Below are 14,627 nucleotides of genomic sequence, written 5' to 3' on the forward strand. Positions count from 1 at the left end.
CTATAAGTTAGGGATCCTTACCACTATTGCCATATGTATGTGCAGAGGTATAGTGCCCCTATGTAACTAAAGATATAATTTAGCCCTACCCAATGTGCACACCTTTTAGACTGTGGCTACAGTCTGCCAATGTGTAGTCCCATGTGGCTTGGGAGTGCTGCACATTAAGGTGGCCATAGACTGGGCAAAACTCCATTGAGATGTCCAAGGCAGCTCAGCGGATTGGAATTGAGTGAAGAGGAGCTGTAGCTTCTGCACAGGCTTGACAGTGTACAGGAAAAAGACAAACAGCCATAGAAAGGAGCACTTTGTCTGGCCCCTTAGTTACTCCATTGCCAGTGTTTCCTTCAATTTGATAGACACCTGTGCAAAGGATTTGGATCACTGTAGATCCTGCCTAACTATTTACATTTAAATCTGAATTTGTTTCTGGAGACGGAATGGAAGAAGGTGCAGAATGGTCTGGTTTCATTGTTGCAGTCCTGATAAACCACAGCAGCCCATTTAATAAAAGTCCACAACATGTCACTGTGTTTGTTCCCAGAGTAGAAAAAGGATCCATAAGTAACATCACAACAACTGTTGCCATATAACTTACTTTGGCTATATGTTATCACTACAACATATAGCATAACATAAGTCTGGAGGCCTTATGTAGCGATGCCAAATAAGTAGAAGTATCGTGACCAATACGTTTCCCGGTTGGTTAATTACCCAACAGACATCCTGAATCAGGTCACAGGTTTTTTTATTGTGGCTAATCTCATTTGGTGTTATGTAGGGATGCACCAAATCCTACCTGAACCCTTATTGAATTATTCAGCCCAATACCAAATCCAAATCTTCATTTTTATATGCAAATAAGGCTACTGAAGAGGTAAAGCGAACCATGTGCAAATTTTCAACTTCCTTGATTTCAAAGATTCGTATTTGGTTCGGCTAGGTACATGGATTCTGCAGATAAAGGCAGGATCTTGGCCAAATCCCAATTCAGTGCATCCCTATGCTGATTGGCATTAGCTGTACACCCACACATAAAAATTATACATTTGGATGGCATAATTAGAGGTTCCTGTGTATCACAGCAAAATTTTCTTAGGGCCATCAAAATTTCAGGATGATTACTTTTTCTCTTTGGGATGGTTATGTTTTTTTTCACAGGTGCAAAAAGAAATTGATCATCAGTCTGAGCCCTCTACAATTCTGCACCGCTCCAGTCACAGACTACCATCACTGTGATCATACGCATCAGATGTTGCATATCCAGAAATAATACTATAATTATTACTCTGGAACTGGAATTTTACACCAATCAGAATGAAAGGAGACATATACATCATAATGAAGGACCCCCACATCTTGTAAACATTAAAGAATACTATATGGTGCTGTTTTCACTCTGGGCTAAAAATTATCATTATCTGTAAAAATGGCCCCTTTATTGGGGCTCCCCATAGATGCACTATAGTCCCTGTCAGTGTTTTGAATGAGGGGTGGGTGTGTCATAATGGTCCCTGCAACAGTAGGAGTAGAATAACCAATCACAGCCATGCAGTAACACAAGCAAAGACAGATGTCAGTTCCCTGTCAGGTCCACCTAGCTGCTGATTGGTTCCTATCCTACAGTGTAGTGTTCAGAGTGCCACCGGCTCCCCTGCACACCCTGGAAGAGGAGGCAGCAGAAAGTGGAACACACAGGCAGGACAAGGAGGGTTTTTGGAGAATTTTCAATAAATCAGCCTGAAACACAGCTTTTTTTTTTAAGTGCATTCCTTCTTTATTTCAAAGAGTATAATGCACTGGCACATTCTTGTTTTTTTGCACAATATGTCCCCTTGAACAAGCTCTGACATTCCAACAACTGAAACTTTCCACTGACGGCAAACAAGACTAGTTAAATTCTGTACAACAAAGAGTCGCCAATTAGCTGTTTTAAGTTTCCAGTATAATATACAGGATCATCCTCACATCAAAGGCCATGTACTAATTTAAGCAAGGAAGGGGTAAATTATTTTAATTTGGTAGGAAGTTCAGGTATTTTGAAACAATTTTAAAAACTTCATTCCCCTTTACCCCATTCCACAAATAATTGACACGAATTGTCAATAAATAACAGGTTAAGGGAAACTATTTTCACTCAGGCTTTGAACGCGAATGTATGTTTCCCTTCCTATATGCATCCTTTACTTAAACAGAAGCAATGATGTGTACATTTATGTTTGATGCTGTTCTGCATGGGACCGGGTCTATACAGAGTTTTCTAGGATCAGGTCACGCAGTGCATTCCATTGCAATGTGCCACAGTGCTCTCTGGCAGCAAAAGGATTAAATGCCCCGGATGGAGGGGGAGGAGTGTAAAATGAGCTGTCTTTCACCCCTCCTAAATTCCCGGAGAATCTAGGAGAAGGAGGAGGAGGAGGAGGAGGGGAGCATCTGGAAGCAGCGCCTAACACCAGGCAGAAAAATTACAAGTGAAAAATCCACCACAAAAATTTTTTTTTTAAAAGAATCAAGCAGACACCACGACAGCTACTGGTTAAGTCCACACAGACATACAAGCCAGTGACATGACCATACCAGCTGCTGGTATCAGTAGAAGATGTGCTTAGTAACTGCCCATCAATTAATGGAATTTCCCAAAATTTCATTTTAAAAATATTTCTATTACATTTCTATGCACTTCTAATAGTAATCGTCAGTTTTCTAATAGTAATCGTCAGGAAAGAATGTTAAAATTTATTGCTGAAGAGGCACATGTACAAGTACTACAGTAGTGCTGTATCTTTCCCTACTGTGCAAAGACTAAAAGGGTTATTTACTATTCCACAGCCAGAAGTGCAAGAGCGTGTCCCTTAGCGCTCATTCATGGAGCACTTCTGCCCAGGGGAATGCCTCATGACAGGTGAATCTGGAGCAAGGTGCATATAGGGCAACCTCAGGGGCTGCGGGGCACAGGGAGAAAATTCGGTGGGCCCCACTGACCCACGTCTGCTCTGGTCACACTCATCAAAGTTAAAGCAGAAGAAGAAGTTACATGGTGTGCATGCAGGCTAGGGGGTGGATGTTGGGAGGAGGGCCCTTGAAGTGGCCACCCTGGTGGGCCAGCAAGGCCCAGTGTGACGCTGCCTGTCCTTCAGGCCTTCCTTGGATCAGGGAAAAATGGCCCGGGCTCCGTTCTGGCATGCAACTTCTGCTGCACCCTAACATGCACGTCTGAATGATGCTCAAGTTAGGACATGAGCAAGGCAGGAAAGGGGGAATCAGTATGCCTCTGGCCTTATGAATACAGAACTGAATACAAGCAGCATTGTATTTGTGGGGGCTCGCTATCAGTATACGTAGTTTATATATGCGAGTGTATAGGTAGGTCGATATGTATATTGTAAACTATTGTGGGATCCACAATAGACAATTTCTTTACTTTAAGGCAGTTTATTTAACACAGGGGTGACCATACAAAACATAAGTCATAAAATAAATCCTTCCCTAACTGAACTGGGCCCCTTGTGGACTACAAGTAAGAAAACACAAATGGTTGGGGTCACCCCTGTACTTACAATACTTCTTTGGGGGAATATCTCTGCTCAGAAAGAGCTTCCAAACATTCTTACTACAATTAAATACCTTCCACAGGACAGCCTAACTGTGGAAATTGAGCTCCAGTATGTAATCTGGACCACTGGAATGGATCACCTGGTCTGCCTGTTCCTTCCAGAACACTATAGCTTTCCAGATCAGACAGCAAAACCATTTAAAGGAAAACTATACCCCCAGACTGAATACTTAAACAACAGATAGTTGATATTATGTTGTGACTATTAAAGAATCTCACCAAACTTTAACATATATATATAAGTAAATATTGTCCTTTTACATCCTTTCCCTTGATCCACCATTAAGTGATGAGCTGTGTAAGCTGTGGAAGCAAAAGGCAAAACTTTGCCCATTAATGGGCTGATGGCATGTTTGTGTGCCTTGCCTTGTTTGTGTGCACTGTGAATCCTATGATCCCAGGAGGCGGCCCATAATTCTTAAAATTTAAAATTTTCTATTTAAGAGTACCCATTAGCACATACTACTAAAAAAAGTATATTTTTATGAAAACTTCTTTTTTAGATGAAGCAGGTCTTTACATATGAGCTTGTTTATACAATATATTTTTATAGAGACCTACACTGTTTGGGGGTGTAGGTTTAGTTTAAACAGAGAAAGCATTATTAGTTTAGTAACATCTTGCTTAAAGGGAATACTCTACCACTACATATATATATATACACATACAGTAAGACGCACACACAGGGACTTTGCAAAAAAACCACAAATTTATTAGAACAAAGAAAAAAAGTCCAACGTTTCGAGCACCAACTGTGCTCTTCCTCAGGGACAAACCAAAAGACTGTGTAAACTCACCCCCCTAAAATACCCCACCACTGAAAAAAGGGCGCCAAAAACAAGAGCACCTAGTAATATATATATATATATATATATATATATATATATATATATATATATATAGATATATATATATATATATATATATAGATATATATTACAGAATATAATAACAGGCACTCTCGACAAACAAAGATCAAAGATGCCTGGGTGCAGTCCAAAAAAACGAAGTAAAGTAACAGAAAGTAACTGGCACCGCACTCACAGGGCTTATGAAAATACAAAAAGATTTATTCAAAAGTTGTGTCTAACGTTTCGGCTACCACTGCAGCCTTTCTCAAAGACAATGTGAACAAAGTGAATACACACTAATAAACACAAATTGGCGCGAAAATGGTGACGTCAAAGTGTGGGAAAATACACAAAATACATTACTTAATGAAGTGAGTGAACACTCTAAACAAAAATTGCAGTTGCAACGGATAACAGTAAAAAACAAATCAAGTAGACAGGAAGCAAATGAATAAGAGAAGAAAAAAGCCCGTAAAGTCACTCGGTGCACATTGAGGTTGAACTGTAACTCACCCCCAACTGGAGTTCATCTACATGCTAGTCGAAAAAATCGCAAGTGGCAGATGTCAAACAGGGTCACAGGATGAGGGCTTAGACACTGATAAGAATAAGAAAGCTGGTGTAGCGCTTAGCGATCGGGTCGAGCGGGCCGATCGCCAGAGTATATCATTTGCACAACAGCAGCGTTTACATTGTAGACAGCGTAGCGGATGGGTCCCGAATGGGTCCCGTAGTGTATACTTACTAGTGGAAGGTGAGCGGTATACAGTTGGGAACGCGTGTCTGGTTGTCGTAACTGTTTGGCAACTACCGATCAGAGTAGGCGGGGCTACGCAGTCGTGCATGATTGTCAAGGATGTTCTCATATAAAGCAAGGGTTTCATACTAGGGGATTCTTATGGTGTACATAAGCCACTATTAGCACATGTCATGTAGCATAATCCTTAAATAAAGGTAGTTTAGTATTATTAGTATAAAACACCGCTGGCCACAATCGTATCGAATGGTATTCATAAACCACTACTGGCTACAGTAAAAGCCACAGCCACAGTGTTCAGGAGGTGTCAGTAAGCCATTGGAGGTTATAGTCAAAATCGTGGGGAAGGGAATGGCTGGTCCACAAGTGCGCATGTTGGAACCTGTAAAATGTATGGTCCACTTGGCAGCACCGTGTTCACTATCAATGCCATGCCCTTCATTGGAAGAGAGCCACTCAAAATATATATATATATATATATATATATATATATATATATACACACACACACACACACATACACAGGGGCTCTGTTGGGTTGTCTTTTTTCAACCCAAATTAACTATGTTGGCCATACACCGATACAATCGTACAAAACATAGTTTTTGTACAATGGGGATCAGTTGTTCATAAAATCTGCACATGTATTGTGTATCAGACGATATCCTTGGAGGACCTACAATGCATTTTCAGGAAGTCACTTTCGTAGGATTGGTGTCTGCCAACTATTTCATGTTCAGAACATCCTTCTGTTTGTTATTGCCAGGGCTTAATCCTACAATTTCAATCTGAATGTAAGTTTTAGATTGTTGCATTTAAACATAAGGCGTATGGACACCTTTAAGATGCCCATACACCTTCAGGTGTACACCTTGGGGCCAAACAATCGAATTATAACGATGGGTATAGGCAAAGTCGGTCCAGGGACCGCATCAACAAGCCGATTCGGTCCCCGATCTGACTAGATTTTTTAACCTGCCCGATCAATATCTGGCCGATTTCAGACCAGATATCAGTCAGGCAGGCCCGTCGGTAGTGCCCATACACGGGCCGATTAGCTGCTGAATTGGTCTAAGGGACCGATATCGGCAGCTAGAATTGGCCCATGTATGGGGACCTTTAGACTTTCAGGGATTGTACTTGGATGGGGCAAAACAAAAAATATTCTTTTTTGGTTTCTGTGATGAAGGCAGACAAGGCTACACAAATGCAGAAGGACTTTGGCAGGACAAGAATCTTTATCTGAAAGTGGAAAGAAAGTTATTATAGTCTAAAACTGAAATACACCTCATTTTATTACATAAAATATGCAGACAGGATGACAAGCAGATTAGGAATTTCTAGTCCACTCTTCAGTATATTACGGTATATCAGTTTCAGGGATATGGCATAGGATAGTCCTATTGGCATGAGTAGCAGCAATGAAAACATTGTTTATCAAACACATCAGCATGACAGCAATGTGAATCACACAGCAAACTGATTCGGAACTTTGGTTATTGATTGGCTGACGTACTGTAACTCCATGTTGTAACAGCAATAAAACTGGCTGGTGTTATTCCTAGCTTCCTTATTCTTTTCATTTCCTACCCCAGACTCCTGGCCATCTCCATGCACAGATAAAGCCAGCTGTATAATCTTGTTTAGATACATGACTACACCAACTATTTCTGTAAGTATACATAATATGTCAACACTGCATGAGCTAATTTATACTGATTTATCTATTTTCAATCAATGCTTGTAAAATATTAACTGCCAGCACAGATTTGGGCTCCCTATAAGTAAAGTGGTGCAGTATAAATACCGATTATGTCTTGGACATTTTCACTTCATTTTAATTTAAACCCAAAATCATTGGAAAGTGCTAAAGGCAGAGCTGCAGGCCTTGTAATAGTAGCTTATATTTAAAGGGTTTTCATATCAACCATTTTTGGTTTGGAAAAGGACATTCTGCAAGGCCTCTAACTGAGGAATAAATAGAGTGCTCTTGCGACTGAGAGATGCTTAGTTTAAAATAGATAACAAGCCTACAATGTCAGTGGTTTAAGGGCTCTGGCACACGGGGAGATTAGTCGCCCGCGGCAAAACTCTCTGTTCGCGGGCGACTAATCTCCCCGTGTGCCAGAGCCCTAAAGGGTGCTTCAAGGGTAAGTTAACTTTAATATGTTATAGAATGGCCAATTTTAAGCAACTTTTCAATTACTCTTTATTATATTATATATAATAGTTATTTATTACATATAATATTACTCTCTACATCATACTAAAAGTTAACTCAAAAGTGGACAACCCCTTTAAAAGCGACTGCTCAGAAATGCCAAAAAAGCATGGCTGGATTTGTATTCCTAGTTTAGCCTCTAGATTGAATGGTTACATCAAAGTCCTGGGATCAAGGTCCTTGCTTATCCCTGCAAGTACACGCCAAAGATCTAGATCAGGGATCCCCAACCTTTTTTACTCGTGAGCCACACTCAAACGTAAGAAGTGTTGGGGAGCCACACAAGCATAAAAAGTCTTTTGGGGGATATCAAATAAGGCTCTTTGGTATCCCCATGTGGACTATTAAAAATGAGCACCTACTTTGAGGCCGCAGGGAGCAACATCAAAGGGGGTGGTGAGCAACATTACTCCTGAGCCACTGGTTGGGGATCACTGATCTAGATACCGTGGGACATATTTTACAAGAACCCTAATATACACAATTTTTACTACTGACATACAAACAGCAGCATAAACAGTTCTTGTATAAATCTTTCTTTAGATGAAGAACCATCAGATGAATAGTAGTAATATTTAAAAAACAGTCATTCACGAACTACCATTCTTCTTTAAAATGTTACTATATTGCACAGGGCATTCTAAAAGCCAGTACTCCAAATTACTTTTTAGTTAAAACTTCTATAATATTTGAAATATAATAGAATAGAATAATTAAAAAAATGCTCTATTACTCACAGGCCGGCAAAAGCAATATTAAATTCATCTAAATAAAAAACTGTTGTATCCACTGGACACCTCCTGAACTGCATTACTATACCTCTTCTAAAAGCAGTCAAGCAGGGATGGTGGGTTCCAAGTTAGTGCACGTCACTTCCAGTGAAAGATCAGTTGGCCAGTGGCCCATGCCAAACAGATCATTGGGAAGCAGCCTGTTAAGGAAAGCTTGTTGCATAAACCATTTTCTGGTTGCTAAGATGATTGGCCCTAGCAGATGAGCTATGACTAAGGGTGGAAGTGCATTAAAAATCCATAAGGCTCTGGCCTTGCTGCCTTTTTTTTTTTAATTAAGCAGAGCAAATAAAGACTGGATTTTTTATTGGTAGATCATGCTGTTGTCCATTATTTTTAATGCCCCTAGGAACAAGTCAGTAGTCAGAATGACAGACTGAGAGGAATAGGGGAGGGACTTAAAAAAAGAAAGAAAAGCCATACAGATTAACAGTAATTACAACACGTTTGCCACCCTGCAAGCAATTAGCAATATGTCAGTCAACAAAAATTCAACACGCCACTTACCCTAGCAAGTTGCCTGTAATTATATAGCTGCATCAGGCCCACCAAAGGGTCGGTTAGAAACATGCGTAAATAAATATTAAAAGCCAGAGGCGAAAGTGGAGAATAATGACATTGCTGGCAGACTGGGCCAAGGGCAGAGTTTCGCACACATCCACCTGCAATCTGCAAAGGGTGTGTGTTTGCCGGCCTGAAACCAGTGGGTTTAGGCTGGTCTGATCATTACTACAAGGAATGTATTAGCAGGCTTAAAAAAAATGCCTGAATCGAGAATTGGATATTATTAAAGTGATACTGACAAGAAAAAACGACTTTTTAAATTATGAATCTACATAAAAAGTTACCTATAGGTCATGTTGATCTTTTTTCACTGTTAGGGCTGGTTTTGTATGTAATTGTTGCTTGAAGTCCCTAAACCTGACTGTCCCTTCTCAGCCTGTCAGTTATAGCTTCTAATGCTAACGGCCTACTGCTGCACAAATATGGCAGCCCCCTCATAGAAGAACATGGTGGATCAGATAAGAAATGGAAAAGCATCAGCAAATACTTTTATGGCAAAATTATAAAGCTCATGCAAAGACAATGTTTTGATAGATGTAAAAAAAAGTTTTCATTTCTGGTGTCAGCATCTCTTTTAGCAAGGCCAACCTTAGGCTAGGGACACAAATGACACAATCCCATGTGACTCCCATTTGATACTGTGATACTACTCGTCTACATGCAGTCACCATTCAATTACAATGAGTGTTATCCGAGTCTGCATTCAACACATGGCAAAACCCACAGTGATTACTATATGTAAGTGTAAGGCCTGAGTACAAGCCTTCAGTGAAAATGCACACTCGTAACCTGGGGCCAACATTTACTGTACCTAAATAGTACCCTAAAGAAGCAAAATTTCAAAATCCTCAATGTTACAGTGCAGGGAAAATAATTGTCTCTCCAGTAATGTAAATCTCTGCAACTGTAATACCCTGCCAGTGTGCCAAGTGCAAAAGGGAAAGTGGAGGAAAATCCCTTGCACTGAAAAGCCCTAAGCAGCTTAACCCCGACAGAGAGAAACCATGCTGATCTATCATGTTGAGGAAATAGAGTGGAAGCCCGTGGGTAATTGGCTAAACACCTGGAGAAGGAAAAAGGGCAATAGGACACCCGATGTGGCACACTGACAACAACACACTGCTTTATCTGCCACACCAGGAAGCATGGCAGCTGGACACTGTCAACCCTCAGCATATTTATATATACATATACAACTAAACTCTGCTTTGTTAATCTGAGATTCAAGACAGAAATGACATTTAATCCTTATGCACACTGTATATACAATATAGAACCTTTTATTATACTTTGATTGTAAACGCTGTAGGGCAGGGGAATCCTTATTTTTGTCTCTTAATGCTCAGCACTTAGTCTTAACTGTAATGATATTTTGTTATTGCATTGTGTTAATGTACTGCACTACACAAAGGAAACCCTGTATGTATCCATACATTTTACTTACGATTTATAGTCCTAGCACTTTAAAAAGAGGAGATTTACAACAACTGAATTTGCAGAAGATCCATGCATGTCATGCAGATGGATGCAAACTTGGTGTGAGGAATTGCTAAACTGAAATTCCCACCATGGGATCCTGGGAATTGTAGTTCAAATGAATGTGGGGGTTGTCTGCTGTAGTTACACAGCATCTGAAGCAACAGTAAAGGTGGTTATACACAGGCAGATTTTAGCTACCAATTTGGCATCTTATCTGCCTGTGTATGGGGACCTCAGACAGGCCTATAATATTTCAAGTTTGTCTGTCCATTCAGCAAATACAAACAATTTATGGGAAACAAATGTTATATTTTATATGACATTTATAAAAAGAACCAATAATGACATTTGGCCCCTGTTTATCAAAGACCACTGCATCCTACACAGCTAACCTAGTAACTGTAAGCTCTTGTGAGCAGGGCCCTGAGATTATACCTTATTTTGTAACCATTGTTTAGTAAATTATTGTAAAATGCCTGTTTGTTATAGATGAATATTAAGTGCTGTGTAACATGCTGGCACAATATAAATAAATAATTAATGACGAGATTTCCTACGTATACATGTGCTCTACTGCCCTATATTAACTTGTAAGGCTGCACCCATGGCAGCTTATCAATATGGGTTATATTTGAGTGAGGCTCTGAGGCAAAGACACAGTTTGCACCATTGAAGGGACACAGCACATAATATTAAAATGTACAGAACACTTTCATTGTTTGGTGTTACTGGTCCTTTAAGGGATGTGTGGCAGGTTTCTGCTTTCCCTTTGAGCAGTTTAGTTTTAACTTGGTGAGCACAGCGAGTGTGCCGCACACACTAACATGCTCCTTGCATTGCAGTGTACTTTGTGTGTTTGTACCTGTAATGTTTTAAATAAAGCTATGCCAGGCGAGACTTGTGCATGTATACACACTTCCTTTCAACTCTTAACTAGTTTTTCAGCCTTTTCCTGCACATTACGTTTCCTCTCTTCCTTTCACACACATAAGCGGCTCTTCCTACAAGGTGCAGGCACAACATTATCAAAGTGCAGCTTAGGGGGTGATCCACTCCTCCCTACAAACTATAAGCACACACCAGACACCTGTAATTGTGTGTAGTTGACAATACTTGTATTACCACTACAAACCTCATCTGCAATGTAGCCTGAGCTAGTGGCACCCTGTAAGCACTGCTGGAAACACACAGCTTGCTACTGTAACCATATACTGTATTACTCCCTGAAACTGGCATTCTCTGCCAAAAGAGAAGTGGGTGTAACTCTCTGATGAGTTCAATGCACTTACAGTTAAATGTGTGCAATAAAATGATGTGCAATATACAATAATTAAACATTTTCAATGGCTATTTGTAAATGTAATTGCTACTGAAAGCAGTGTCTGTCAGGCTGTTTATATTCTCTGCACTCCTGGTTCTGACCCTAAAACAATGTAGCAGAAGCCAGCTGATTAAGAGGAGCACTGATTTCTGCTATACTGTTTCAAGAGCCAGAACCAGAGGACAGAAAGGGATAAACAAACACTAGCTTTAGTTGCAATCACATTTACAAATAACTTTAAATCCACTTTAAATGGTTAAGGAATGCCTAATTGAAAGTTGCTTAGAATTATATTCATTCAAGAATGTTGAAAGGTTTCTTTGTAAATATAATTGTTACTGAAAAGCAGTATTTCTTCACCGCTTTCGGTTCTCTGGGTCTGATTCCTAAAACAAAGTAACAGGAGCAACGCTGGACTGTGGTGTTTGGGGCCTACCAGGCTGCCACCCCCGGGACCCCAACACCCCTTCAGTGGTCCCTGCCCCAGGCATAAGCCCGCCATCTGCACACATACCCCCACACACGTACCTTATAATTTCCTCACCTCAATTGGGGGGAGTGTCAATAATCCAGGTCAGGGTTGCGGAGCCCACTGGGTTTTTTCCCGGTGTGCCACTGCCCTAGTCCGACCCTCCAGGTCTGTTAACCAAATGACTTCTAAACTGCTAAATTGTGTCAGAGCAAGGAGTACAAAAAATGTAAACACATACTGTTTTTACTAGCACTAATAAACAACTTTAACACCTCTGGAAATGTTTAATAAATGTATTTTGGAAAGTTACTGAGAAATACATTCTTTCATTTTGCCAATTTTTCTTTTCATTTTGTCAATTCCCCTTCAAGTTTCCGTCTCAATACAAATTCCTTGAAAACTGCCCTGCTCTAACACAAAGTACAGTGATATCAAAAGCATCATCAAGGACAAGACATGGGTCCTAAATAAAGGATGAGCACCCTGCAGACCCGCAGCGCTTTTTGATGTGAATCAATGACCTGCGGTTCAGATGGAAGGATACAGGTTGGAGGACATCCCTGACTTAAAGCGGAGTTGTCAAGGTCTCACAGGCCATAAAAGCTGCGAGGGAAATTCTGTCATCTGTGACCCAAAACTATCACTTGTGTCAAAAGTGTCAAAATAGCAAACTAGCAAATATATATATATATAGATAGATACAGGTTGTCAGCAAGCTGCACACCATGAGAAGAGATGATACCCGGGTGCCAGTGCAGTAAATGTAGATATACAGGGTTGGAAATTACAGCACACGCGGGTGTTTCACAAAGGAGTCTTGTAGTTTTAAACATGTATGGCTTTATTATTTCCCTTATGAAAGCTCCAGCTAGGAGCTGAAACGTCAGACTGAATAAATATATATATATATACACAGAACAATCTAGTGCCCAGGTCCAGCTTCTTAGTCCATATCTCTGCCTCTGTATAAGAACTGCTGCACAGATCACTAAAGCAGGGAGACTTATGGAGATGGACCATTCCTACTGGCAGCATCTGTCAATCACCAATCCATGCAACAAGAAGATGGAGCCATGAATTTGTCTAACATGTGAACTGTCCTTTATGCTACAAAGTAACAAAGGGGAAAACATGACTTCCTACATATAAATGCAAGGTCAGTGAGTGGGAATAGTATGTGCAGCCTGGAGCTCCTACTGCCAATGAATGAGCTGCCCCAGAGTCAGGAGCCATTGCACTTACTGTGTGGGGTTTCCCATAGAAATACAATACACCAGCAGCCCTATGGCAGAGCCCACATGAGATCATGAGTGTGTTATGTACAATAGTAACAATTAGATTATCTTTAGTGTTAGTGTTAGAGTGCAAATACTCTGAAACCTGTGGCTGTTCTTTAGCTGTAGTTGAACTACAAGCCCCAGCATGCCACAGCTGCACAAGAAGTTGTAGTTGCAGCAGCTGGAGAGCCACAGGTCGGATTCCCCTGAATAGGTGATTCCACAATGGAGCCCAGCAGCCTTTTGCTGTCAGGGGGTGCTGGGAGTTGCAGCCCTGAACCCATTCCCACAATTCCCATGAAGAAATGACACGGGCCTCACCTTTTGGTCCACGATGGAGCAGGCCATCTCCCGCACGGCCCCCAGGCTCAGCTCCCCGGGCTCCGGCAGCAGGACGGGCTCCCGGCTCAGGCCGATCTGGATCTGCAGGGAGAGGCCGGTGCCCGCTGGGCTGGGCGGCCGGATCACCGGGGGGGCGCTCATAGACAGCTGAGGGCCCGCCACCGGGAAGGGACACGAGTCAGCGACACAACCGCACCCCTCCGGGGGGAGAGGGGCAACAGGCAACACTACGCGCAAGCAGCGGAAGCAGGAGGCCACATACACGACAGAGCTCCCCCAACACGGACAGACAGTCGCGGACACTCAATTCCCCTTCGCACTCCGTGACACAGCCGCCTCTTCCCCTCTCAGCAAAACTTTCACTCACAACAAGTCCGAGCGCAGCCCACACGCAACATGGCGGCATCAGCGCCCCCTGCCGGACACGCCGCTGCATGACAACATGGCGCTACACTCACGAAAGGAGACTCTCCGGACGCACACTGGTGCCCCTGCTGGTCACAGGGCAGCATGACAAGGCTCCGGCTGGGCAGCATGTACGCTAGACAAAACACACACAGCTCAGTCACTCCCATCGTGTCTCACCCTTTCCTTCACATAACAGACAGGCCATTTGTAAGCAGTGTCTAACCTGCGGCGCTGCAGCTGTCGCAGAAATGCAACTCTCACAAGTACCTACTTGCAGCTACGGGTTATCTTAGGCAGGGAAGATAGTTGAGAGTTGTAGTTTTAACGCAGCGGGGGCACCCAACGTTTTCACACTTGTATAAAGAAAGCAGACTGAGAGATGGATTCAGTGAAAGACAGAAACCATTATTCATTATGGGCAACCTGTATATATAGGGGACTTTTGGAGGAAACGTAGTGTTGTGTAACAAACATTAGCCATCGTTACTGCACAAGTCAAGGATATCCGAACTGCCCTCCTCCGCCTGTTCC

General features: G+C 41.7%; 1 protein-coding gene across 1 annotated transcript in view; it reads right to left on the reverse strand.

Moving 5' to 3' along the window:
• prkd1 (protein kinase D1) overlaps positions 1-14,027 on the reverse strand; it is a 76,954-nt gene extending 62,927 nt beyond the window's left edge. Inside the window, exon 1 of the mRNA NM_001127412.1 lies at positions 13,668-14,027. Coding sequence (NP_001120884.1) covers positions 13,668-13,829 — 162 coding nt within the window. The 5' untranslated portion in view covers positions 13,830-14,027. The remainder of the gene's footprint in view (positions 1-13,667) is intronic.
• Between the last annotated feature and the right edge of the window lie 600 nt (positions 14,028-14,627).

This window comes from Xenopus tropicalis, chromosome 8, assembly GCF_000004195.4.
Source record: "Xenopus tropicalis strain Nigerian chromosome 8, UCB_Xtro_10.0, whole genome shotgun sequence".
Classification (NCBI taxonomy): domain Eukaryota; kingdom Metazoa; phylum Chordata; class Amphibia; order Anura; family Pipidae; genus Xenopus; species Xenopus tropicalis.